Source organism: Camelus ferus, chromosome 7 (genome assembly GCF_009834535.1).
Source record: "Camelus ferus isolate YT-003-E chromosome 7, BCGSAC_Cfer_1.0, whole genome shotgun sequence".
Lineage (NCBI taxonomy): Eukaryota > Metazoa > Chordata > Mammalia > Artiodactyla > Camelidae > Camelus > Camelus ferus.
The window spans coordinates 58,091,998-58,117,079 of record NC_045702.1 but is presented as its reverse complement, the minus strand read 5'-3'; the positions used below and the strand labels follow the sequence as shown (position 1 = coordinate 58,117,079).

Sequence of the window (25,082 nt, the reverse complement as noted above, 5' to 3'; positions counted from 1 at the left end):
AAGATTCTGTTTGCTATTTTAATAAATCAAAACCATTTTTTCATAGTGTCAAGGAAGGAAGTAACATGGTGTGGTTCATGAGGTAGGAAGTAAATTCTTATATGACAGTTGGCCCAGGATTTCATCTGTTAGGTCTAAGTCTTGACCTTATAGCTATGAAATTCCAAGTTTGTGCTTGAATAGATGACTAAAAGAATAAGAATGAAATGATCAACAGTATGTGTATGTACCATTTAAACTTTATTAATAAAACAGAAAACTAAACTCAGCCAACTGCTTTGTTCTTGTATCTAATCTGACCATATGCCAGGAACTGTCAATAAACCAGTTCCATCAAAAATGGCATACTGGAATAGCTAAAAATGCTAGGTAAATGAAATTACCAAGAAAACAAATTAAGTATTAAAAAACCACAGGAATCTCTCCCTCAAATACCAGGGGCCTCTTCAAATAGTCTTCAGTGCAGCTCGTTTGCCAATTCCAAAAATTTCATCAAATTCAATCATACTGCACAACCCCCAAAGGAAAGAATTGGGGGAACTCATGAGTAATTTTCACAGCTTCATTGTAAAGTCCAAGATCTGAAAGAAACATTTTTGGAAACACTTAATCTACAGTGGAAAGTTGTTACAGGAATTATTATCTAAAAGAGTTGTTTCTCTTTTCTCTCCCTTTGAGAGGTCAACTTATTTTTACAATCCACTTTCTAAAAGTGAGATAGGGATTATCATATTTATTCAACTGTGGCTCTAAAAAATGAAAGACGTAGGGTATAGGAGACCATTCATTTTGACATTCATGGTAGGGGAGCATTTCTTGCCTGGTTGTGTTTTAGGTGTTCTGCATTATTTGGTACTTTCAATTGGTGTATTAAAATCAAGCAAAAAACTATTAACATTATCTTTGTTTACCCTACTTTAACTTCTCTTACCACAAATATTAATTAATTTTTGCTGAGTTTCCTACATACACAAGCACTACTTAGAAGTAGGCCAAAATGTCCTCCCATTTTCCATTGGGATCAGAAAATTCTATAGAAATTGAAAACATAGCAGGATTGAGACTCAAGACCAAGACATAGCAAGTTAAAATAAAATTGTTTTCCTCCTAATTATATGAATTACAGAATGCCTTATTTACCAAAAGGATGGTTATCTTCTTTAAACTGGACATAAGATGCACACATAATGGTTGCCCTGGGCGTTACTCTTCCAACCACTTCCACAATTCCAGAGATTTCTTCATCAAGCTAACATGAAGAACAAAATGACAACTCAGTGTTATCACATTTTCAGTTGATAATTAACTTGGAAAATTGTTCAACAGTTTACAAATCTTTCATTTCATGTGACAAAATAATTTCAAAATTTATCAATGCAAAAATGAAACTCTAACTTGTTAAAAATGTTTGAGTACTTACTGTCAGCTTATCACCAGTGCTGTTACCTTTAGCAGTGACTTCAGGTCCAAAAATACAGTTAAATGTTTAAATTCAAGACAAAATCACTTAAATATACTGCTAATATCCAGCATTTCCACAAGGAGTAATTGTTTAAAAGGATCCACTGAAATAAACCTTTTATTATCTACATCTTGTACAGTGTGTTCTGTGTGCATTAACCAAACAGCACACAGATCTGTCTTCATAAAAGGCCAAGAAAATGTTTTTAAGTACAATAAATATAAACTGTAAAAACAAAGGGACAACTGAAAATAAATGTAAACAAAAATAGAAAACACAATTTAAAAAATGTAAAACTCTTGAAGGAAAAAATGATTTAAACAAAATTTTTCTTACGTGATTTTCCGGTCTTTCATAAGGAATGAGAATTGTCATTCAACATTTAACGGATGTATTAAAAAATCACAGTCCAAAAAAATCATTGGTTAGAAATGTAAAGAGAAATAAGAGGAGGACAAAAATTTGATTTTAGAGACAGAAAAGTTTGATAAACTGGACCTTTATACATCCACTCCAAGAATCAGAAACATCAGCCAAAATAAGATGAAAAATTACCTATAATATACATAGAATTAATACTTAAACATACAGGCTCCATCAACTCAATGGTTCCATTTTTTCCTTCTCCATCTGAAAGAATAAACATTTTTCCAGTGGGATGAATCTAAAAAAGAAACATATGATTAAAAAAAAAAACCCTCCACATAAACAAACTCTTTAAAATTAAAAGTTTGACAAAGGATGAGCAGACTGACCCAAACAATGTGCACAAAGCAGTTGTTTTTGAACAGTTTAACTGGTTCATATTATCTTGTGTTACCATACCGAGTCAAATGATGCCCACAGTTAAATTTGAATTTCAGATAAACAGTACCTTTTTAAGCACAAATATGTTTTGTATTTTTATTTGCTAAATCTGGCAACCCTATGCTAAGGATAAGTTAAAGAGGGTCCCTACTATCTAAAAGTGAGATCTACTGGCACCTGTGATTTAAATAGTACATATCTCACAGAAGGTATACATTTAAAAATAAAGCCTGAGGAAGTAGAGAGAACTGGTTGTCAGAAGACCTGGCTCCTACTCCTGGGAGACAGCTGCAAAGGGTGCAGTCAGATCTGGTTTGAATGCCAGCTTTGCAACTTGCTGTGGCTTTGAGCATTTTTTAACCATACACCACTCCTACTCAGTTTCTCTACCTATGAAGTGGGAAAACACCCATCTCAAGAAGCAGATGTGAAATAAACTACTAAAAAAGCTCTTTATATAAAGTTTTCTTTTCCTGTTTTCTCGGTTTCCAGAATCCAAGACATGGGGCCTGTTTCTACAGTAAGATGGGGGCCTCCGCTCTGAAAACAGGGTAAGATAACAATGCAAAGTATCAGGAAAGGACAATCAAAGAATGTTTCATAGGAAAGCTTCTTGAGAAAACGAGATTTGAAAAAAGAGGAATTTGCATAGAAGAAAGAAACAAGAAAATCAGACTAGTTGTCAAATCTGACTAAAGTAAAAAAAAAAAAATCAGTAGATGTGGGCATTGTGTCTATAATGATTTCATTTAGGTAAACACAAACCTAACGAGGGTGGGGGCGCTAGAATTTAGAACGGAGCACATTCGAAAACTTCGCGATTCCGCGCCTTAAAAGAAGCGCCAAAATAGGCCTGCAGCGGCTGAAAAGTGTGCAAAAAGTTCCCTTGTGAGAAATCGAGCAATCGGGAGCGCAATGATGCTATAAGACTTTCTGTCTTCCCTCATCCTCCGTTACCCACCCTAGGCCGCCACCCTGACCGTCACGGGGTCCCTCCCCCCAGGCAGCCCAAGACGGCGAGCGCGCGCACCTTTTCCAGCCTCCCCACGAAGCAGACAGGCTTGTCGATGAACTGAGCTAGCATGCTGGCGTTGATGCGCGACTTGGGCAACTCCATTACGTCCGCCATGTTCGCGACGCTAGGCCGGCAGCCGGCGGGAAACAAGCTAACAACTGAAACAGTGCGCCCCGAGGACGTCTCCGGGGCAGACTTCCCGGGCACCAATCGGCGGAGACCAGCCTCTCGCTCCGCCAATCAAACGAGCGGAAATCTCGATCCAATCCCGAAAGCGAAGGAAAAGGTGAGGATGCGTCCGGAAGTGGAGAACAGCTGCTTAGTGACGCTGGGCGTCCCGGAACTTACCCCGGCCCTCCACATAGGGGCAGCAGAGGCGGGGCTTGGGTGGGGCGGGGGGTTAGGCTGCTTCCAGCCATTTAAGTCCTCCGGCCTCCACTTCACCCCGGAAGCAGGGTGTCGGGATCCGGTGCGGGTGCGGCGGGGGACTGCGGCGCGAGCTTCAGGTACCTCTTCTCGCGGGAGTCCCTGCAGCTTTACGGTTCCCCTTTCTACCCCACCGACCCATGCGGAAGAGAGGCGGGACTCGGTGCCTGTCCCCTCTTGGCTTTCTCTGTGCTGCGCCACCCGCTGTTCGGGTTAACCCGTCTCCCTTCCCGGTTGTGCGTGGGTAGCGCGGATTCTTGCTGAATGAAATCTAGGGTTCCGAGGTTTTTTGTGGTTTTGGTGGTTTTTTTTTTTTTTTTTTTTGACACCTGCCCTCCTGCAGATGGGAAGTTGGGTCTCCAGTGATTTTCGTCTCCCTGTCCAGTTCTTCCTGCTCGGTGGTTGGGGGTCGGTGATTTACCGCCGAAGCAGCGTCACTTTCTATCATTATTTTCCCCACCTATGAACACAGGTGCTTACCCGATGCCTCTAAAAGCCTTTCTAGCTCCGATATTCTGGCCACACTGTAGAGTGCAGGTTTTCTCACTTTCATGTTAGCAACGAATTGAAGCATTTGGGAGTGGGTGGAGGAAAAACCACTGGACTAGGAGAGATGAATTTAAATAGCTTGTTAGGTCCTGAGCAGGTGCGCCTCTTTCTGAGATATAATTTCCCTATCCACAAAATGAGGGGGTTAGATAACTGAATGTATTGAAAGGTCCCAGCTGACTTAAGTTTTGTTCATATGACTTGCGAACTCCTCCCTAACACCCCAGTTATCTTTCCTGTGTTGCTTTTCACACCCCAGGACTCTGGAGGGGAAATTAGATGTGGAAGATAACCTGTTTCAAGGAAACTTGGGGAGGATTCTTGAATCTGTTGCTGGCTCATGTGGCTGCTGATTTTTTGGAGCTTTTTCTGCTGGGATTTGATACCTGCCTTGCTAGGAATATTCCAGAATGAATGCTCATAAAAATACCTGCAAATGGTGTTGCGGAAATGAGAGGGAAAAAAAACTTGTATTAGGATATTATTGTTTTTTTGGAAACTGAGTCCGTGAATTTTCCTGAAGCCATTTAAGTACCTAGCTGGAGTCTGTTAACGGGAAAAGGGAAGTAAGAATTACCTTGGTTCTTAGTCACCTGAAAAATAAGTGATGAGAGACAAAAAGCGTGATATAAGCAAGATTTTCATTAGTGAAGTAAAAAGGTAAGATAGTACACTCCCGAGAATTGGGAGCGGGGCAATCCCAAAGAGGAAAAATGGCGCTGTTCCTGTTTTTCCATCTTATATCCTGTCCAAGGGTGTTTTTTGTGCTTGATTGACAACTCAGGCCTGAGTTCTGGTTGATTGACAGCTCAGGTTCCTTGTGTTCTGGGTTGTTCTTTTCCCTTTCCTTTCCCCCGGCCCAGTGCTCATTTCTATCTAAGCTATCTAACATCTCCTGTTTTGTCCCACAGTTGCCTTAAGCTCAGAAGATCCTTTTTGACACATCAGGCTGCAACTTAAGGCAATTTGAGATGGAAAACTGATGTACCGTTTAAATGATAGTTCGCCTTTCTCAATGTTTACTTAGCACTTAATATATTTGCCTTTTGATTTTTCTGTCGCTAAAACAAATTTAAAGGATTTCGTTAACATCTGCAGGGTGCCTGTTGGTGCAAATCAGTAGAGTCTATTTGGTATTGCTGCGCAAAGCCTTCACATCTTTTGCACGTGAGTGTTTGGAAAACAAGTTGATTGCATTGGATAAGATAGCGTATGCATGAGTACTTTTAATAGCAGTTTTTAAAAGAGCAGCCCTTAAAGTACCGGATGCTAATAGCACTGTTTTATTACAATTAAAAGACCGCTTTTACCTACCAACCGCATTTTTTTTCAACAGGGAGATGAGCAAAAAGATTATTTAAAACAGCTTTTTGGATATTTTTCGAGTACTTAAAATTTATTGTGTAATGTATAATGCACAGAAAAGAGTGTCTATAGCTGATAGAGTTTCCAGAGAAATGAAATGAACCCATGTGGGCCTTTCATTCAGTTTAAGAAATGGGATTTTATCAGTTGGTACTTGGCACTTCCTAAGTTAAGTCCTCCTCCCTACCAGCCAGAAATAAACACTACCCTGAATTTTGTGTTAAGCACCCTAAGCTTTTCTGTATAGTTTTATCACACATGTAACCATTCCCAATGGTGTGTTGTTTAATTTTGCCAATTTTGACCTTTCAGTAAATGGAATCATGCTATACAAATCTGACTTGTTTTGCTTGTTTTTGAGATTAATTCACGTTATCACATGAAGGTGGAGTTCATTCTTCTCACTCTGCTGTTTCACTTTGTTATTGACTGACATTTTGATTGGCAGGTTTCTTAAATTGCATACCGGGCTGCTATGAATATTCTTGTATCTATTTGCTGGTGCACTTGTGCAAAGGTACAGCAGTAGAATTGCTGGAACATACGGTGTGCATCTTCAGCTTTACTAGTAAAACCAAATATTTTCCTAGAGTAGTAGTACCAGTTTATTCTCCTGTCAGGAGTGTAGGAGAGTTCCAGGCAATCCACGTTTTTGGCAACTCTTAAAATTCTTTCCCCTAATCTGACAGATATGAAGTGGTTTCTTGTTGTGGTCTTAATTTGCTGTCCCTGATTACTAATAAGGTTGAACAACTTTTCAAATATTTATTGGCCTTTATATTTACCATTTTTGTTTCTTGCTGATTTTAATTTTCTTACTGGTTTTTGAGAATTTTTGGTGTTAAAAACTGGATAGTAATACTACATTTCCCAGTGTTTGGCCCATCTTTCTATTCTTTCATTGGAAAGAGCTCCTACTTTTAACGTTGTTAAATTGTTTTCCCATTAAGTTTAATGTAGTTGAAAAAGTCAATTAAAATTTTCATTTAAGAATCCTTTCTTAAAACAAGCTGTTAAAGATATTCTATATTTTAAAAATTTTTTGATAGTTTTGTCTTTCATATTTGAAAGTATTCCATCATTTAGAATTGCATATGTTGTCAGATAGGTATCCAATTTCTTTGTTTTGTTTTGTTTTGTTTTCAATTATCCCAGCATCATTGATTATATCACCTTTTGCCATCTTTCTGATCTTCAGTGTCATCTTAAGTTTACATTAGACGTGTGGGTCTGTTACTGGTCTCTCAGTTCCATTCCATCAGTCTATTTTTCTGTCCCTGCAGCAGTGCCCACTCTCTTAAAAACTGTGGCCTTATGATAATTTTTGATGTCTGGGGGCCTTCTACCTTGCTGTGTTCTTCAGGAATATCTTGGATTTTCTTGGCTCTTTGCTGCTCCATGTAAAGTTTAGCTTGCCAAGTTCCCTGGAAACAGTTCCCACTATATTGGAATTTGATCACAATTATATTGAACCCTTGGATTGATTTCAGGAGATGTAACATCTTATTTAAACAACTTTTACTATCCTTGAGCAATTTTGGTCCTCTTAAAATCTTTCAAAAAGTTTCATAATTTTCTACATAAGAGTTTTGACAATTAGATTAGCTTTATTCCTAAGTACCTTGTCTTGGTTGCTATTATAAATGGTTTTTTAAAAAAATTAAAGATTTTTAATTGATCATTGCTGGTATGTAGAAATGCATCTGACTTTTTTTCAGGCTGTCCTGCTAACTTATTTCTAGTAATTTTCTATAAAATTACTATTTTATAGAAATTTTCTATTCATATGTGAATAATTATGGTTTTGTTTTAACAATTCTTACATATTTTATTTTTCTTGCCTTTTGTCCAGGTTAGGGCTTCTAGAACCATTTTGAATAGAAACGGTGTTTCAGTTAAGACGGGGTTTGAATGCATAAGTAAGTGTCTTCAGTACACAAAAGTTTAGTTTCACAGGGCGATGGGAGTCCAGAGGCGGGCAATCAGCACGCAGCTGTGTGGTGGTGCCCCGAAGACATTAAGGACTTGGGTTCTTATCTTCCTCATCTTCTATGCTCAGTATCTGGTTCCATCCTTAAGGTCACCTCACAGACCCGGGTAGGTGGCAAGAGCCAAGCCCCCGTTCCAGGCAACAAAGAAGCGGGCAGACAAAAAGGTCTACCTTTGTGGGACTCAGCTCCTTTTAAGGACCTCTCCTCGAAGTTCTTCACAACTTAAAAGTTCTAGTTCTTAGGTTAAGGACTTTCCCTTCAGTGACTAGTTTGCTAAGAATTTTAATTGAGTGGTTATGGAATTTGATCAAGTGCATCTTTTTGCCTTGAGATGATTGGATATATTTTTCCGTGTTGAACCACACTCACATTCCTGGAAGAAACACAACTTGGTTATGATATATTATCTTTTATTCCGTATTCCTGGGTTTGTTTTGGTATTGTTTTGTTCAGGACTTTTATGTTCATGTTCATGAGTGAGATTGCCCTGTAATTTTTCTTTCTTGTATAGTCTTCATCAGATTTTGGTATTATTAGTGTTATAGTAATCACAAGAAATGAGTTGTAGAGTGTTTTCTCTATTCTCTAGGATTCTGTGTAAAATTGGAAATATCTATTCATTGACTGGTTGAACTCTCCTGTAAATCATTCTGGGTCTGGTATAGTTACCTATACCTCCTGCTTTAGGTATATCCCACAAGTTTTCGTAAGTAGATGTTCCTCATCATTAAGTTCTAAATATTTTCTAGTGTCCAGTGTATATTCTTTGATTCAAGAGTTGTTTTGTGTTTAAATAAATAGGTTTTATTTATTAAAGTTGATTTGGTGTTAATTTCTAATGTAATTACATTATCAAATGGTATGGTCTGATACTAACTCTGTGAAAGTATGAGACTTGCTTAAAGACTTACCAAGTACATGGACAGTTTCTGTAAATGTTTCATGTATTCTTGGGAAAAGTTGTATTTTCTAGTTATTGGATCAAGCTTGTTAATTGAAGCATTCAGCTATTTATATTTTCTTATCTTTTGTCTGATTAATGTCTCAATTATAGAAATAATTGCAAATGGTAGCAGTTCCTCGAACATCTGACGACTTGTGCTATATATTTTTGAAGCTTTGTTTTTCAGTACATACAAGATGAAGATTGTGAAGCAACATGGTGCAGTGAAGTAGTGACTGTCTCAAATCATTCTTTTTGTCTTAAAGTTAATTTTGTCAGCTACTATCTTAAAGATTATTTTGTCAGCTATAAACACACCAGTTTTCTTTCTGATGGAATTTGTTTGCTGTCTGTTTTTCCTTCCTGTACTTCACCTAATGGAGGCAAGACCCATGAGCTTGGATGCTTGTTTCCTTCTCTTTGGTGGCTTATCAGAGAGCTGACTTGGTGGGTCTCAGCTGAAGGGAAAAACAGGCTGTTCCTATTCTGTGGGCTCTTGCAGCTCCTTCCCAACAAGGTGCTTCTTGAACCAATAGGCTTCATGGTGATAGAATTGCTGACATGTCTGGAGGCTGGATTTTTTTTCAATTGAAGTATAGTTAATTTACAATATTGTGTTAGTTTCAGGTGTATGGCAAAGTGATTCAGTTATATTTTTTCAGATTATATTCCATTATAGGTTATTACAAGATATTGAACATAATTCCTAGTGCTATATAGTTGCTTATCTGTTTTGTATTGTTGCTTATCTGTTTTATGTATAGTAGTTTGTATCTGTTAATCCCATTCTCTTAATTTGTCCCTCCTTCCCACTGCCCCCACTTTTGTAACCGTAAGTTTGTTTTCTACACCTGTGAGTCTTTCTGTTTTGCATGTAGACTCATTTGTATTATCTTTTGGATTCCGCATGTAAGTGATATCATATGATACTTGTCTTTGTCTGACTTACTTCATTAAGTATAATACTTTCTGGGTCTATCCATATTGCTGCAGATAGCAATATTTTATTCTTTTTTATGGCTGAGTAATAGTCTTGTGTGTGTGTGGTGTATATATATATATATATCATACACACACATACATACATATACACACATACATACACACCACCTCTTAAGCCAATTGTTTGTTGATTGGCACTTGGGTTGTTTCCATGTCTTCACTATTATGAATAGTGTTGCTATGAATACTGGGGTGCATGTATCTTTTCGAATTAGAGTTTTCATCTTTTCTGGTTATATACCCAGGAGTGGGATTGCTGGATCATATGGTAACTCTATTTTCAGTTTGTTAGGGAATCTCCATACTGTCCTCTGCAGTGGCTGCACCAATTTACATTCCCATCAGTAGTGTAGGAGGGTTCCTTTTTCTCCACACCCTCTCCAGCATTTGTTGTTTGTAGACCTTTTAATGATGGCCATTCTGACTGGAGTGAGGTGATTCCTTATTGCAATTTTGATTTGCATTTTCCTAATAATCAGTGATACTGAGCATCTTTTCGTGTGCCTGTTGGCCATCTGGATATCTTCATTGGAGAAATGTCTTTAGGTCTTCTGCCCATTTTTCTATTTAGTTGCTTTTTTTTTTTTTATTAAGCTGTATGAGCTGTTTGTATGTTTTGGAAATTAGTCCTTTGTTGGTTGCATCATTTGCAAATATTTTCTTTCATTCTGTAGGTTGTCTTTTTGTTTTGTTTGTGGTTTCCTTAGCTTTGCAAAGGTTTTTAAGTTTAATTAGGTCCCATTTGTTTATTTTTGTTTTTATTTCTATTACTCTAGGAGCTGGTCTGAAAAAAATATGGCTGCAATTTATGTCAATGAGTGTTCTGCCTATGTTTTCCTCTAGGAGTTTTATAGTATCCAGTCTTACATTTAGGTCTTTAATCCATTTTGAGTTTATCTTTGTTTATGGTGTTAGAGAATGCTCTAATTTCGTTCTTCTATAGGTAGCTGTCCAGTTTTTCCAGCACCACTTTTTTTTTCTTTATTGTATATTCTAGCCTGCTTTATAGATTAATTGACCATAAGTGTGTGGGTTTATCTCTGTGCTTTCTATCCTGTTCCATTGATCTATGTGTCTGTCTTAGTGTCAGTACCATACTGTTGTGATTACTGTAGATTTGTAATATAGTCTGAAGTCAGGAAGCATAATTCTCCCAGCTCCATTCTTCTTTCTCAAGATTGTTTTGACAATTCAGGGTCTTTTGTGTTTCCATACAAATTTTAACATTTTTTGTTCCAGTTCTTTGAAAAGTTGGTAATTTGATAGGTATTGCATTGAATCTGTATGTTGCCTTGTGTAGTGTGGCCATTTTAACCAGTGTACTCATTCTTTATGCAGTTGTGACTCATTTGCTCTAATTGCAATACTATTTTTATTTATTTGTTTCTAGAAGTTTTGTTCGGTTCTTTTTACAAATCGTAGTAGTTGTTATTGATGCTCTTTTGTCATAGTTTCAGGTCTCCCTTTATTTATTCATATATTACAGAATATAAAGTAAGTCTGTTTACAGTCTAGTTTTGATACCCACAGTCTTTATGGCTGTGATTTTTTTGATTCTTTGAATTTTTTCTTGCTGTGGCTTATTTATTTCTTACAGTATTTTTTGATTTTGAATTCATATTTCTTGGAACTTTTTTGTTGATTTCTTTGAATTTTAGTTTGAGGGTAAATTGCTTCAGAAGAAATTTGTGTTTCCTTCTTCCAGAGATGTTTGGGCCCCATGCTTTGTCCTTGTTCCTTGTGAGACATGGACAAACCCAGGTTTTTAGTCATTGGAATTAAAACCCAGGTTTTTAGTCATTGGAAATCAGCAATGGTCACAGGCAAAATGTTAGCTGTAGTATGTGTATATACCCTTGTGGATTTATGGATTCTAGTCTTTTCTGACTCCTACAGAATTTCTTTATTCTTTTATTGGTTTAGCTGTATGTTAAAAAATACATATTTATATTTAGGACATTACCACAAATACTCTTTGAGAGAGTCAGTGCAGAAATTCTGCTAGTTGTTGAGGTAACAAGGTCTTGGTGAAGGTATAGTAGGTGCAGGGTAGTGGCAGGAATTCAGGGTAAAGCTAAGTAGAGACCAGAACTTGGAATGTCTTCCTCATATCCCTTGCTAAGGAGTTTAGCTTAATATTGATGCTGGAGGAGAGTGTTAGGTAGGGACTAAAATGATCAGTTTGACATTTTAGGTTGAGTATTTTGGTTTCAGAATAAAGAATGGCTTGGAATAACCTAATCAAGGAGCTTTTATTACGAGTAACATGACCCCTTTTAACTAGTTAAGTGTTGTTTTTTTTTTGATTGTGGTAAAATGTACATAACCAGATTTGCCATTTTAACCATTTTTTATTGGATGCCTCAGTGGCATTTAGTACATTCACATTGTTGTGCAACCATCACTGTCATCTGCCTGCAGAATTTTGTCATCATCACATAGTGAAACTCTGAGCCCATTAAATAGTCTGTGAATCTGACCACTTTAGGTACCTTATATAAGTAGAATCATAGAATATTTGCCCTTTTCTATCTGGCTTAATTCACTTAGCATAATGTCTTCAGGGTTCTTCCATGTTGTAGCATGTATCAGAATTGCATTCCTTTTTAACGCTGGGTGATACTCCATTGTATGTATTAAATACCACATTTTTTCTATCCATTCTTCAATTTGGGTACATTTGGGTTGTTTCCCCCTTCCAGCTTAAACTTTTAAGTCTAAAGGAAACTGATGAGAACCATTTTGGGCTAGCTTGAATAGCCTAAGGTTTATTAACCTCATGGCTCACACTGGGGCCATGAGTGGGAAAGCTTTCAGAATCCAAGTTGTCTTCTGTCTCTTTTGAGGTCACTTTCTCTTCAGCAGAGCAATTGTTGCTTTATTGTTTACATAGACATACATGGTTACCCCAACACTTTGTGACCAGCTCTTGGGAGAATCTAATTTGCTAGCTCTAGTCACTTGACCATACAGCTTCCAAAAAGCTACGGTGTTGAAGGAGACTTGGGGAGGATTGGGTACATACATGGCTACTGGGAGTCCACTATGTTGGAGAGATACCCAAGGGGGTTGCATAATCTATACTGGAGATGCTGATAAGCTGAACTCATGCAGTGGCGGTGAGAATAGAGAAGCCAAAAGTTTGATGAGTATCTTGAGTTATTGGACCTAGTGGTTGGTGGACAGTGGGTAAAAGGGAGAGGGTGAAATCCAGGTAACTCTTAGGTTCTGTTTCTAGTGGCTCTTGGGACTGTCTTGCCTTTTTCCAAGGTGGAGAGTAGAGTAGGAACACGTGTGCTGGGAAGATAGCTCAGGCTTGGACACTGAAGCCGTACAGCCCAGAGTGAAGCATGCAGACTTCAGAGCAGGCAGGCCTAGGTGAAATCTTGGTACTTTCGCTTTTACTTTCACTTTCACTTGGTACTTTTCACTTTCACTTTGGACAAATAATTCATCCTGTCAGAACTGCAGTTTCTGTATTAACATGGGAGATGATAAAGCTTCATGGGGTTATTGTAAGCATTAAATTCAACTGCGTAGGTAAAGCCCTGAGCACAGTGCCTTGTTACACTAAGTACTTAAATAATAAATTGTAACTTACAGCTGTTAATAGCCTTTCCAAATTGTCCTTAAGTATCTACTGGACATCTTAGTGAAGATGAATGGTAAGATAGTGAAGGGGGAAGAAGAATGGAAGTGTGTGGGCTTGTCTGAAAGCCGAGATCCTGGACCATCTGGGCGATGGTATGTTTTGCCCAGCTCAGCATCAGCAGCCCGGATGTAAGAGATCATGTCCTCTTCCAACCATTTGAGGGTTACCAAGATGTTTTCTATGCTTTTCAACAGTTTCTTGTGGGAAAGTATCATCAGAGAGATATGCTTCCTCTCAGTCTTTGGTTTGTATTTTCCTTCCTTATGTTGATTTCGTTTAAGCAAAGATTGGATGAGTGAGATTACTTTCGTCTCCCTCACTGAACTTTGTATTGCAGACAGCATCTCGTTTCTGTGTCTAGCCCTGGAAGAGAGGCTACACAGGTTCCTTGGCTCCTTCAGTTCCCAGTGCCTAGCAGACACTCATTGTGCATGGATCTGCCAGGCTGAGAGCGAGTCTTCCCTGATTCAGACTGGAGGTCTCTGAATGGGTTAGAGAATTAGGAGCGGTTTGTAATTCTTTGAACATGAAAATGGACCTCTTTCCTGTGTTCTGTTTGTGGAGTTTTTTTCTGTCAGGGACCCTGTTTTACAAAGTCTTCCTTGGGCGGTTACAAACCATTGCCCTCCTTACTCTTCCCTGTTGCTTGCCAGACCAAAGAATATCATCTCCTGATGGAGATGGAAGATTTCCTGGGAGAGGGATTGGTAAGGGAGGGAATCTAATTCTGCTGGACTTTAGAAAGAATACCCATGCTGGGGATGTCTGGCAGCCTATTTCTTCTAGTAGGTACAGCGCCTATATTTCAGAATTAAGTTCAGGCAATGGGAATGGATGAAATACTTTCTCCATCTTTGTGGTTCACTCTCCTGTTGTAGTTTGCTTGTCTGCTCACTTCATTCATTTATTCCTTGGATAGGATCTCAGAAGATGTAGTGTGTGATGGAGAGTACAGTAATGAACTCTTGGTCAGTTGTACTTGGTCAGTCCCCAATGATTGTGCAGTTCATGGGTATTTGACTCAGACTTTGGCATCTGGTTGATAGAGCTGTTGTCAGTTTTTGTCTTATGTTTCTTTATATGTATTTAGATGAAAAATCAAGAGGAGATAAAATAGCTTTCTTGTTTACTTATGAATCTGAAGCAAGTCTTCAGACAGATAGTAATACTTGACTAGACTGCTAGCAACTTGTTAGCCACTTTCTTGGCTGGAGCTGGTTTTACACAGGACACAGCACCATGCTCTATGGCCACTGGCCTTGTGAGAGGTGGTAGAGAGGCAGGCCAAGATACAAGAGATAGATTGGGTAGTTCCTTGAATTTGGAGAAAGTACCATGTTTGGTTTTGTTTCTCTAGGGCCTAGCTCTGTTCCTGGCCAGTATTTGGTCTTCAGCATGTTGGCTGAATGTATTAAAAAGTGAACAAATGACTGAATTTTTCAAGTTTGTTTTTATTTGGGGAGGAACTAAAGACTTGATGATATAGTTCGATTGTACTGAAATTCACATGATGTAGATTTTTAGTGGGCAATTGGGGAGTGAGTCCTTTTGGAAGTTGTATGAGATGGTTCCTGTTGTGTATTAGATGTATTTAAGTGAGCATATAGAGAAATTTAAAGACCATATTGAATAATGATTTATTTTATTTTGTCTTCATTCTAGGTCTCCTATGCTATAGAGAGTTGTAAAGAGGTACGACCTCATATTGGTCTACTTCATTCTCTTAGGACATTGAAACCACCTAAGGTATTTGTTTCATGTGAAGAGATGTTTTTTGTTAGTTGTCTGCAGTCCTTTTCAGGGTGTGTTTTCACTCTAGACTTGCAACATTGAATGTCATGGGTAGAAATTAGTATTGTATTGGAGAGTGTTTATTTAAGCCAAAGTCAAAATATCTTTTTGTGTGTGTGGCAGTTATGTAGAACTATGCCTGTAATTTTTCTAAAACATAAACATACATCATTGTATCACTAATTTGGAAGAGCTGGGATAACATTAAAGCCTCTAAAATTACATTCTTGGTCAATGAATGAGACCCAAATGGTATAAACTGTAAGTACAGTTTGTTGTAAGCTCTCAAAAAGTAGCAACTTTATTTTCTAAATTTCTGTATCTCCTCTCACTGTTTAGCATTACTCTTTAGAAAAAAAAAGTTTTGTTTTTGTATGTCCTGTATTATAAAGAGGCAAGTTTTTGTTTGTTGTAGTTAAAAAAGCAGTCAGCTTTTATCACTGCCAGGCTACCATTCTTGATTCTGAAAACAACAGGGTAGTTAATTAAAAGGAAAACAACCCCCGCAAAACCCCAAATCCAGCAACAGCAACAAAACTGCACAAAACTGCCCTGGTGATTCTAAGGAGACTTTGAAAGGGTGATATTTACAGAGCAATGGAGGAGAGTAGAATTGTATGAGGTCTGTTGGACCTTAGTGAGATTATAAGAATGGAAAAGGGATTGGAGAAGAAGGAGGGTTCTGTTCTGAAATTTTCTTGGGCCAACTTGTGACCTTTCAAGATAACTTTATCATGTGGTTGAAAAGCAGCTCTGCTAGAGAAAATTCCAGAAAATTAGTAACTCCAGCTTTGTAATATTTCCATGATAGCAGGTTATTATAGTGGCAGCTAAGACTGCAGACAGTTCCTGGTGCTAGGTACCTTGCATGGGGATGAAGAATAGCTGGCAGTTGAGATGATCAAATGAAACCCCCGAAGCTGCTCCTCTCCCTGGCAGAGAAAGCCGACTGGTAAAAACCATCAGGCCATGGTGGTGAACTAGCCCACACCCCTCTTATCTCCAGTACTCTTTTAATCTAGGACTTCCTGTATTGTGTTTAAATGTTTCATGTTTGAATCCTACGTGTCCCATTTCTGAAAAGCTTTTCCCGCTTTTAATTTAATATAAAGTAAAATAGGAAAAGACTTTAAACTGTAAGGATTAAGAAAAAACTGTAAAGTCAAGAAAAAAAAATTCCAGCTTGGCCCCTGTTGAAATGTATACTGTGAAGTTCTCTGAGGCTCCTTTGTACTCTTCTAGAACCCGCCCTGGCCTGGTGCTTTATAATCAATTTGTAGCTTGAGGTCTTCTAATTTTCTAAGTATTTTAAATGTTCTGTTTTGGCTGAAAATAATGCATGTTTAATGTCTCAGTTTGCTAAAAGCGACTGTATGGTCATATAGAGAATTGAGTTTTATTAAATCATATAACTTCAATTTTTAATGGCTGTTAGATATATGTACGATGTCACTGTCCAGTTAGGTGACAAGTGAAAAGGTTAGGAGTGTTAAATTAGAAGACACGCTCTCTTACAAATGAGATTGCTACCACCACTTCGTGTTCATCTGGATGTGTTGTAGAAGCTGCACTAGTGTATTCTGATGACATCTCTACTCCAGACCAATGGAAATGGAATGGAAATATGAGTTCATGGAGAAAAAAGAACAATGTCAAATTTCCTACTGTTAGAAAATAACTTTCTCATGTATTTTTAAAATGGTTGGTGGTGAATATGAAAATGTTATGGTGTTTAGATTCCATTGGATAAATTTAAAAGAGTAATATAATGGTTTTATTTCAACATGCTAGAGACTACATTCTTGATAATTTTCAGTGGAAAGATTTAGATGTCAACTTTAAGAGTATAAGAGAGTATGTAATTCTTCAAAATTCTTTTAGGGGTTGTGTGAGCACCAGAGTAGGATTAGTGGCTTTGAAAATTTTTTTGCCTTCAGCCCAGACTAACAAGTACATTTCATGTCATGACCTAGCACATGCCCAGAAGCAAAAGTTTATAAAATATTACTTACCATATATGATGCTCTCAGACAATCATTTTGTTTCCCCTTCCCTTTATTTTCTCCTTCTTCTTTTTCTTTGTTTCACTCTTAAAAAATCTGGTCATCATTCACTAAGTCGAGCTTACTTCCACAAAAGGGACCTGCAGTTTGAAAAACAGCTATAGATCCAAGATTGAGTTCTTTATTTTGTTTCAAGTGGGTTTTTTTTTGGGGGGGGGTTAAGAATCAGAGCATAAATCAGAGAGGTGGAAATAAAAGTTCTGTTAATGCTTTAATTTAGTTCATTGGCTTTCAGCGCATTCTGTGGAGCTTATTTGTGTCATCAGTTGAAATGTCTTTCCTGGCTCCCCTCTTGCTTAATCTCTCAGATATCTGTACTTTTCCCCCATGACACCAGTATCACAAACCTTCAAAAATACAAAATATAGATGGTGGAAAAACAGGGGTAGAATCTGTGGGTAATTCTAATTGGTAGTCTGAAGTTAACGGATACATTTTAAAAGAGGATAAAATCATCTCTCTGATACAAACATAAAATTTATCAAAGACTTACTAACTCATTAATTAAGGAAGGGATTAGTAAGATATTACAACTGGTTCAAAAGAAAACTCAAAACTATCACCACATAACTATAGTAAAAGAAGGGAATGTTAAATTTATAAATGGATACAAAACTGGTCACTGTCCCCAAAGCAGCATTAATGCATTCTACCAGGTGTATTTCTGTGGACAGGAATTATTTGCATGACCGTCAGTTTTTTCTGCAAGTTAATGACCTCTGTCTGCAGAGTTATACCCTAACCTAGTCAGATAAAGATGAGGATACCCAGGATAGACTTGCTATCCAGAATATCCACTAAATTTCAAAGTCTTTCATAGTTTTTCCTTACACTAATCAGATTAGGCTGTTAAACACATTCTATCCTAGGTCTAAAATTTTACCATCTGAAGGCCAAATCTTGTTTGGACATGATAATTCAATCTGCAGATTATTTATAAATTTTTTAAATTTATTGCTGTCATCTAAAAACCAAAGTTTTACATAATAGTTGGATTTCCATTTTGTCTTAAAAAATCAGACTTGGTGATGCTGGGTCCACATTCGTTCATGGAACAGTGGTTGGAGCTGCTGAAGTTACCTTTTTAAAAAACTTTATTTTTTATTATGAAATATATGATACTGACGTAGAAAAGAGTAAATACTACAGAAGAACCATGATGTGAACCTGAACCAATCATTCATCCTGGTAACCACAACTGGTAGGTTTGGTGTGTATTTTTCCATATTTTTTTCTAAGAATATACAAATTTATCCCCTTCTCACCCACACAAAATAGACTTTACTGTTATAATTAGAAATTCTGCTAGTTTCATTTTGAAAAAGCAAATAAATTAGAAAAATTACTAGAAAATAAAATGGTATAAAACAACTTCTTCAGCTAAAAGTTTCTCTGTCCAAGAGGACCAGTTAACAGCAGGAGCAGCAGTTCTGTGTCCAAGGCCCATTGTCCCACACAAAGGCACCAAAGGGGAGGGACCTTCAGACAGAGGCAACCTTAGACCTTCAATCTGTATTCCCCCAGAGAGTCCCAGAAGCCTTGGGATGATCTTAAGGGGGCAGAGATGCTCTAACTGTAGCTTCAGCCTGGTCCTCATTTTTTGATTGTTGTTATTTATTGTTTTTACCTTGGCCATAACAGCAGATGCAAATCTCATCCCAAGCTTTCCCAGCTCAAAACCTTCCAAAGCTCTTTCACTGGTTCCTGAATTAAGACCTTACAAGCCTTGTTTTGTTGAAGGGGTCCTCCTTGAGGCTCCCTGAGCATCTCCCTCATCTCTAGAGGTGCTGCCTTTAGACCAAGCCTGCACTTCACTCCTTCTGTCTCAGACTGGGCTGGTTTTACTCGTAGTTATCTAGTTATGTGCCTGGCATTTGAATTTACGCCCCCGCCATGGTTTATACTGCAGAGGTCACTAGTTTCTGCAGTTTTGAAATGTGAAACAGTATAGTCGAGTTAACATTTTAGTCCTGATAGGACAGCCAAGATCATGTTTTTGAAAATTTTGAGGACATGGGAGTATACACATCAGTTTGGTAATAATTAAAGGGATGTATTTTCATAGTATAATATGAGATTTTAGAGATCATGTTCTCAATCCCTGAATTTTTATGTTTTCTATTTGAAATACCATTGATGTTTGTGATTTCAGCTACCACTTACATCTTAACAACTCCCAAATTCTAGTGGACTGCTTTCCCTGGAGCTCTAGGTCCTATTTTTCCAACTTCATTTTGCGTATTTCCTTTTGGACCAGTCACTGTTTCCCTACATCTTACGTGTCTGAAATGGAATTCATTATTTTTTTCCCCTTCTCTTAAACCTCCCTTTCCTACTTTCCTTTTCTTAATCATAATATCCCTTCCTTCACTCCCTCAGGCTTGAAACTTCAGTCTTTTATTAATTCCTTTCCATCAGTGTTTGGTCTGGTTGAGAGTCAGGTCCTGTTTCATATTTCTGTGCACCCCTTCTCTTTCATTTAAACTTCTCCCACCTCAGTCCAGACCCTTTGCCTACAACGTTCTGACTTCTTGCCTATACGTTCTCAGTCAGCCTCTCCAGCATACTATTTTCAATTTAATCTTTCTGAAACACTACTTTCCTGAAGAGCCCAGACTGCCCAATACTATTAAGCAGATCCCGGTATGCCACTCTGGATATTCTCACATTTCCTTGACTTTGTAGCCCCATCAGTAACTTGTCTCTTCTGTAGTCTCCATTTCTGTTGCGTATCTCCCTGCTTCTAGTGAGGTTAATTCCTTTGCTGTCGTCTAAACACACTGTATTCTTTGTTCCTGGTGATCCTTCTTGTAGGAACGGTCTTCCTGTTCTTCTCTGTCTCTGTCTGTACCCATCAGATGAAGTTATACTCTGGGCTGCCTGTGTGTGACATCTAACAGGGCTCTAATTCTCATTGGTCCTTCTGCAATGTTTTATACTGCTTAATGGTATAAATGGCTGGTTTTGGTAATATAATCTTGTCTCAAGATTAAAACTATAAAAAGCATGTCAGAAGAAATTAGGAAACTTGTTACCTAAATTTGTATTATTTTTGCATAACCATGCAATTCACAACCCACTAGACAAAAGAGGAGGAAGATTAAACATTGTTCAGGATTTTAGTTTGTTAGCAGTATGAAATTTACATATTTATTGGATTTGGGCACAAGTGTAAAAAAACGTAATGTGTATATGTATATTTTTCTTGTTACAGTTAAGTGGCTGCTGTTTATCAGTCAGACAGAAATTTCAGTCTATTTGATATATTTATATTATCAGTAGTCTATTGAAATTGAAAGATGATCAAATTGAGAAAAGCAGATTGCCTTAATCCTTTTTATTATGGGTAATATTGCTGACAAGAAAAGCCTTAGAATAATAGGAAAAAATGAATGTATTACTTGTGCAACCCTCCTTCCACTCAGAGCACTAGGATCCCCCCTGCCTTGCCTTCAGGATAGCCAGTTATCTGCAGTTTCTGCGTACTGTTAAAAGTGAAGGCAGTGTCCTTTTATTTTGCAGTTTTGTGTGAACACAGAGGAAAGGAAGCATCTTGTTTTGTATACAAAGACTGTATCTGTCACACAAAGTGGCTTAAGAGATTTGAGGCAATTTTATGAATAACTGTGAATGAACTGCAACATTTACATAATATCCAGAATATCATGCTGATAATGAATTTTTAAAATAGCTTTATTGGGATATTATCAATATACGAGAAATTGCACATGTTGAAAGTGTACAATTTGATGAGTACTGACGTGTTTATACCCCTTGAAACCATCACCACAATCAACATAATGAATATGTTTTCACCCTTGAAAGTTTCCCTTGTGATCCTCTATAATCCCTTCCTGCTGTCCTCACTCCCTGCACCTCCCCCTTCCTCAGGCAGCCGCTGGTCTGCTTTCTGTCACTATACGTTAGTTTGCATTTCCTAGAAGTTCATATAAATGAATCATACAGTATGAACTTCTTTGTGGTCTGGCTTCTTTCACTCAGCTTGATTTTTTTTTTTTTTTTTTTTTTTGAGACTCATGCATGTCGCAGCTTATTTTAGGATTTCATGGCTTTTTATTGCTGAATAGTATTATGGATGTGCTACAGTTTATCCATTTATCTGTTAGACATTTGGGTTGTTTCCAGCTTGAACCTATTACAAAAAAAGCTGTATAACATTTGTGTACAAGTGTGGACACAGGCTTTGATTTTTCTTAAGTAAGTACCTAGAAGTAGAAGGTCAGATGGTAGGTGTGTGTTTCTGTTTTTATGCAACTACCCAAACTGTTGTCCAGAGTGGTTGTACTATACTGTTAAACCTACCACAAAGTACAAGAGTTCCAGTTGCTCCACAGTTTGGCCAACAGTTGGCAATGCAAGCCTTTTAAGTTTTAAATGTTTTAATAGGTATATAGTGGTATCGCATTGAGATTTTAATTTGCATTTTCCTGTTGACTAGTGATGATGAGAATCCTTTGTGTAGTTCTTTCCCACCCACTTAATCTTCTTTGGTAAAATATCCATCTCTTTTGCCAAGTTTTAATTGCTTTGTTTCCTCATGGTTGCATTTCACGAGTTCTTCATATATTCTAGATAACATATCTTTGATCAGATTTGTGATTGGCAAGTGTTTTCTCCCAGCCTGTGGCTTGGGTGGGTGAACTCTCCATCCCCCACAGGCATGGAGGCAGCTGCAGGATTCCCACGTTTGGGAATTAGGAGACATTCTGGGTTGGGTCCCAGATCAGTCAGGTGAGATAATGGCTGATAATGGATCTTTCAGAATAAATTTTGCTATTTCTCCTGTTTATAAAGGTAAAATTTGTTCATTGTAGACAGTTTTTAAAATGGTGACAATTGTACCTAAGGAAATAAGGGTGGAACAGACTCAGGAATGCCAAGCAGAAGAAGTTTGCTGTCAAGGCCATGTACGTCAGGAGCACGAGTGCGTGGGGCTTCCCATCTACTCGGCTTGGGGCAGCAGGACTATTACAGGCGTCCTCCACCTTGGGGATGCGGCTCTTCATTACTCTGAGTTTTGCTCAGGATTGCCTCTGAAATATGGTAGGCTCAGCTTGCAGTTCATTCCCTCCCATATGTGTTGAGTGCCCAGTCAGTATCTGGCCTGAGCACTTAATAAATGTTTATAAAAGATAAGTAGAAAGTAAGTGAAGATCTTGAACATAGATGTTGTGGAATTAGCAAATGTCTTCAGAACCTAGAGCTGAGCAAGGCTTGGGAAAGTAGAGATTAAAAAAGACAGACATGGAATTAATCAAATGGATTTGACTAATATTGGAAATTATATTCAAGTGCAACACAAATATCATAAATGTTAAGGGCTCCTTGTCTTTGGTGCTTTGTTGATGAAAAGCATTCAGTTTTGGTGCCAAAAAGACTTGGTTTAAAATTCTAGCTCTGCTACTTACTAACCACATACCTTTGCATCAGTGCTTAACCTGCTTTACTTTGATCCTTTGACTTACACATTGTGAATAATTATGCGTACCTGGCGGGGGAGACAGAGGGTATGAGGCATGTTGGTACAGTGCCTGACACATTGTAGAAGGTTGGCAGATGTTAGTGGGATTTTAGTTACTACCCTTCTCCTTCCCAGTTTCTAGTCACAGGTGGGATAAAGAAATCTGGCTGCTAGAGCAGGGACCTGACCATGAGCTTTCCCACTTGGGGGAGTAGCTCAGAGGGGAGATCTTAGAATGGTATTGCCAGCCCCGCCGGGATAAATTTTTGTACCCCTGTGTGTGTTTTTCAGCAATACAAAAAAAAAAAAAAATCATGGGATAAAGATAATTTGATTAGATTGTAGTGTCCTAGAACATAGGCTTTCATGCACAGAGTGAAGACTGTAAAGCTGTGTGGTTAGACTGCCTCTAGGTACCTACTGGAATGAGTCATTAATGTCAGCAGCAGTGTTGCTCATATGAGGGAATCCCAGGACCTGTGCTGTAAAATTGGCACCGTGTTCCCATGGGAGAACATCTTGAGGTGACTGTTGTAGAGAATGGAGTTAAGGCAGTGGTCAGGTTCAGGTTGGCAGAATGATAGTTACAAGGGTGCCTGGTAGTTTTGTAACAATTTTAGAGTGGTTTCCAATGGATATTTGTAATGAACTAGTCTTTGCTGTCATTCTGAGTTCTTTTATACTGTCTCTACTACCTTTTTCTTTCTTTTTTCTTTTTTTTAATTGTAATATTGTCAGTATACAATGTGTCAGTTTCTGGTGTACAGCATAATGTTTCAGTCATGTATATACATACATATATTCGTTTTCATATTCTTTTTCATTATACATTACTATAAGATATTGAATATAGTTCCTCATACTATACAGAAGAAACTTGTTCATCTGGTTTTGTGAGGATTTTCTTGTATTTCTGAAGTAAGAGATAGTATGCCAAAGTTCAGTAGGTATTGCCTGTGAATTGTTTCATTTTGAGATGTGATTTTCTGGTGTGTTCATGAGGGGGGGAGAGCTATGTGTCCTTCTACTCTGCCTTCTTAGCGGTCTCTCCTCTCTGCTACCTTTTCCTTGTTCCTGATCCTTTTCTTCCATGCCTGGAAGTTTCTTGACTCTTGAAATCTAAGTTATCTCTTCTTCTTTAATATTTTTGGAACTTTATAACGTTCTCAAGTGACAAACTGTAGTATTATGCATTGCCACATAAATCATACTGTTGACAACCTGCTGTAGCCTGTTTAAGCCTGTATATTGTTTAAGTTTGATTTTTTTTAGGTCATGAAAAACTTAAATGCTTTGCTTAATTATTTGAATTTTAAATTCTGTACAAAAGACTTGCATTAAAAAGAGATTTTTGCACTACAGCTGTTTCGTCTGGCTTTTATAACAACAAGACTTGAGAATGACTTATCAGAACCACTTTTGTGATTTCTGTGTTTGTTTCATTTTTGTCTTGTGGCCAGACATGAAACAGTATTGAAAATTTGAGTCCTTTTATTAAAACGCAATTCTTTTATGTGTTAGAATGGGGACCTCTTTTTAAAAGGCCTCCCTGTGTGTCCACTAAGCTGCTTATTAGAGCCTTCTAATGGCATGTGATACAGTAAACTATCGAGCCAGGTGGTCACACCTGCCTCCGAGGAGGGCAGAAAACTGCAGTCCTGGTACATCTCCTAATAGAAGGCGGAGAGCCAGGGAGTGGTCCTCATGATTTGTGGTTCTCGTTTGTGGTCTCCATATACCCAGCTCTCTCTCCTTACCATAGGCAAAATAACTGACCTCTCTCCAAGGGCAAGAACCCAAATTGCCCCACTCAGTCATAGCATCACACTCAAAGTTCAGTATTTCTTCATCAGGTTCAGACATGGCACCTCTTGGTCTGGAGACTTCATAAACTAAAAGACCAGTAGTCTGTCCCTTCTGTCCCCTCCCACCCTGCCCCTACCCCCAGTTAACTGGGAAAGATAACTGCCCAAACCACTCTCCTTTAGCGAGGGGAGGAGTGGTAGGCACAAAGCAGTCCCAGAGTGGTAACAATTCTGAAATCCTACTGAGCAGGCATGTTGGGGGACCCCCACCTGTGGTTGGAGATTGTCCATGAATTGTGCTTCCTGGGAGGGCCCTCCAGTCCCTTGTTCTCCGTGCCCATTGACTCCACCCTCTTGGAGTTTCTTCCCTTTCCAGTAACTTCCTTGGCTACCACTGAAGTGGGCAGTGGAGAATAGACCCTCACTGGGGGCTGAGCAGTTTTCTCTGGCAACTTCCTGTCTATAGGGTTATTGTAAATATCCAATAGTCCTAGCCCTCCTTTAACCCAGACTGGTGGTCGTTTTGGCAGTACCACTCTCCAAAATTTTGTTGGCTTCTTATCTCTTTGATTGCAGTTGGCTTCATGTGTCTGTAGCCAGACTTACATTTTTTGCTAGCTAGAGCTTAGGTTTGCTGCATTTCTCATCCTTTTCGCCCCTCCGTGTGCCCTCCCCTCTATTTATTTGAGGGTGTCATTTCTCTCCCCAGCCTGAGTTGGACATCTACTG

The 25,082-nt window shown here is 38.2% G+C and overlaps 2 protein-coding genes across 3 annotated transcripts in view; one reads left to right on the top strand and one right to left on the bottom strand.

Moving 5' to 3' along the window:
• Nucleotides 1-219: 219 nt before the first annotated feature.
• RPA3 (replication protein A3) lies at nt 220-3,570 on the bottom strand. Its single transcript, XM_006182573.3, has 4 exons — nt 3,300-3,570; nt 2,052-2,126; nt 1,141-1,249; nt 220-581 (listed from the first exon to the last, which is right to left on the bottom strand). Exons 1-4 carry the CDS (start codon nt 3,396-3,398, stop codon nt 499-501), a joined length of 366 nt encoding a protein of 121 aa, XP_006182635.1. The 5' UTR covers nt 3,399-3,570; the 3' UTR covers nt 220-498.
• A 91-nt stretch (nt 3,571-3,661) lies between these two features.
• Nucleotides 3,662-25,082, top strand: part of UMAD1 (UBAP1-MVB12-associated (UMA) domain containing 1) — a 194,278-nt gene continuing 172,857 nt past the window's right edge. Inside the window, exons 1-2 of one of the 2 annotated variants that reach the window (XM_032483960.1) lie at nt 3,739-3,790; nt 14,875-14,958. The gene's annotated coding sequence lies outside the window, so the exon portion shown is untranslated. Of the gene's footprint in view, nt 3,791-14,874; nt 14,959-25,082 lie in introns of both variants that reach the window. The other variant, XM_014557493.2, reaches the window with a different exon arrangement.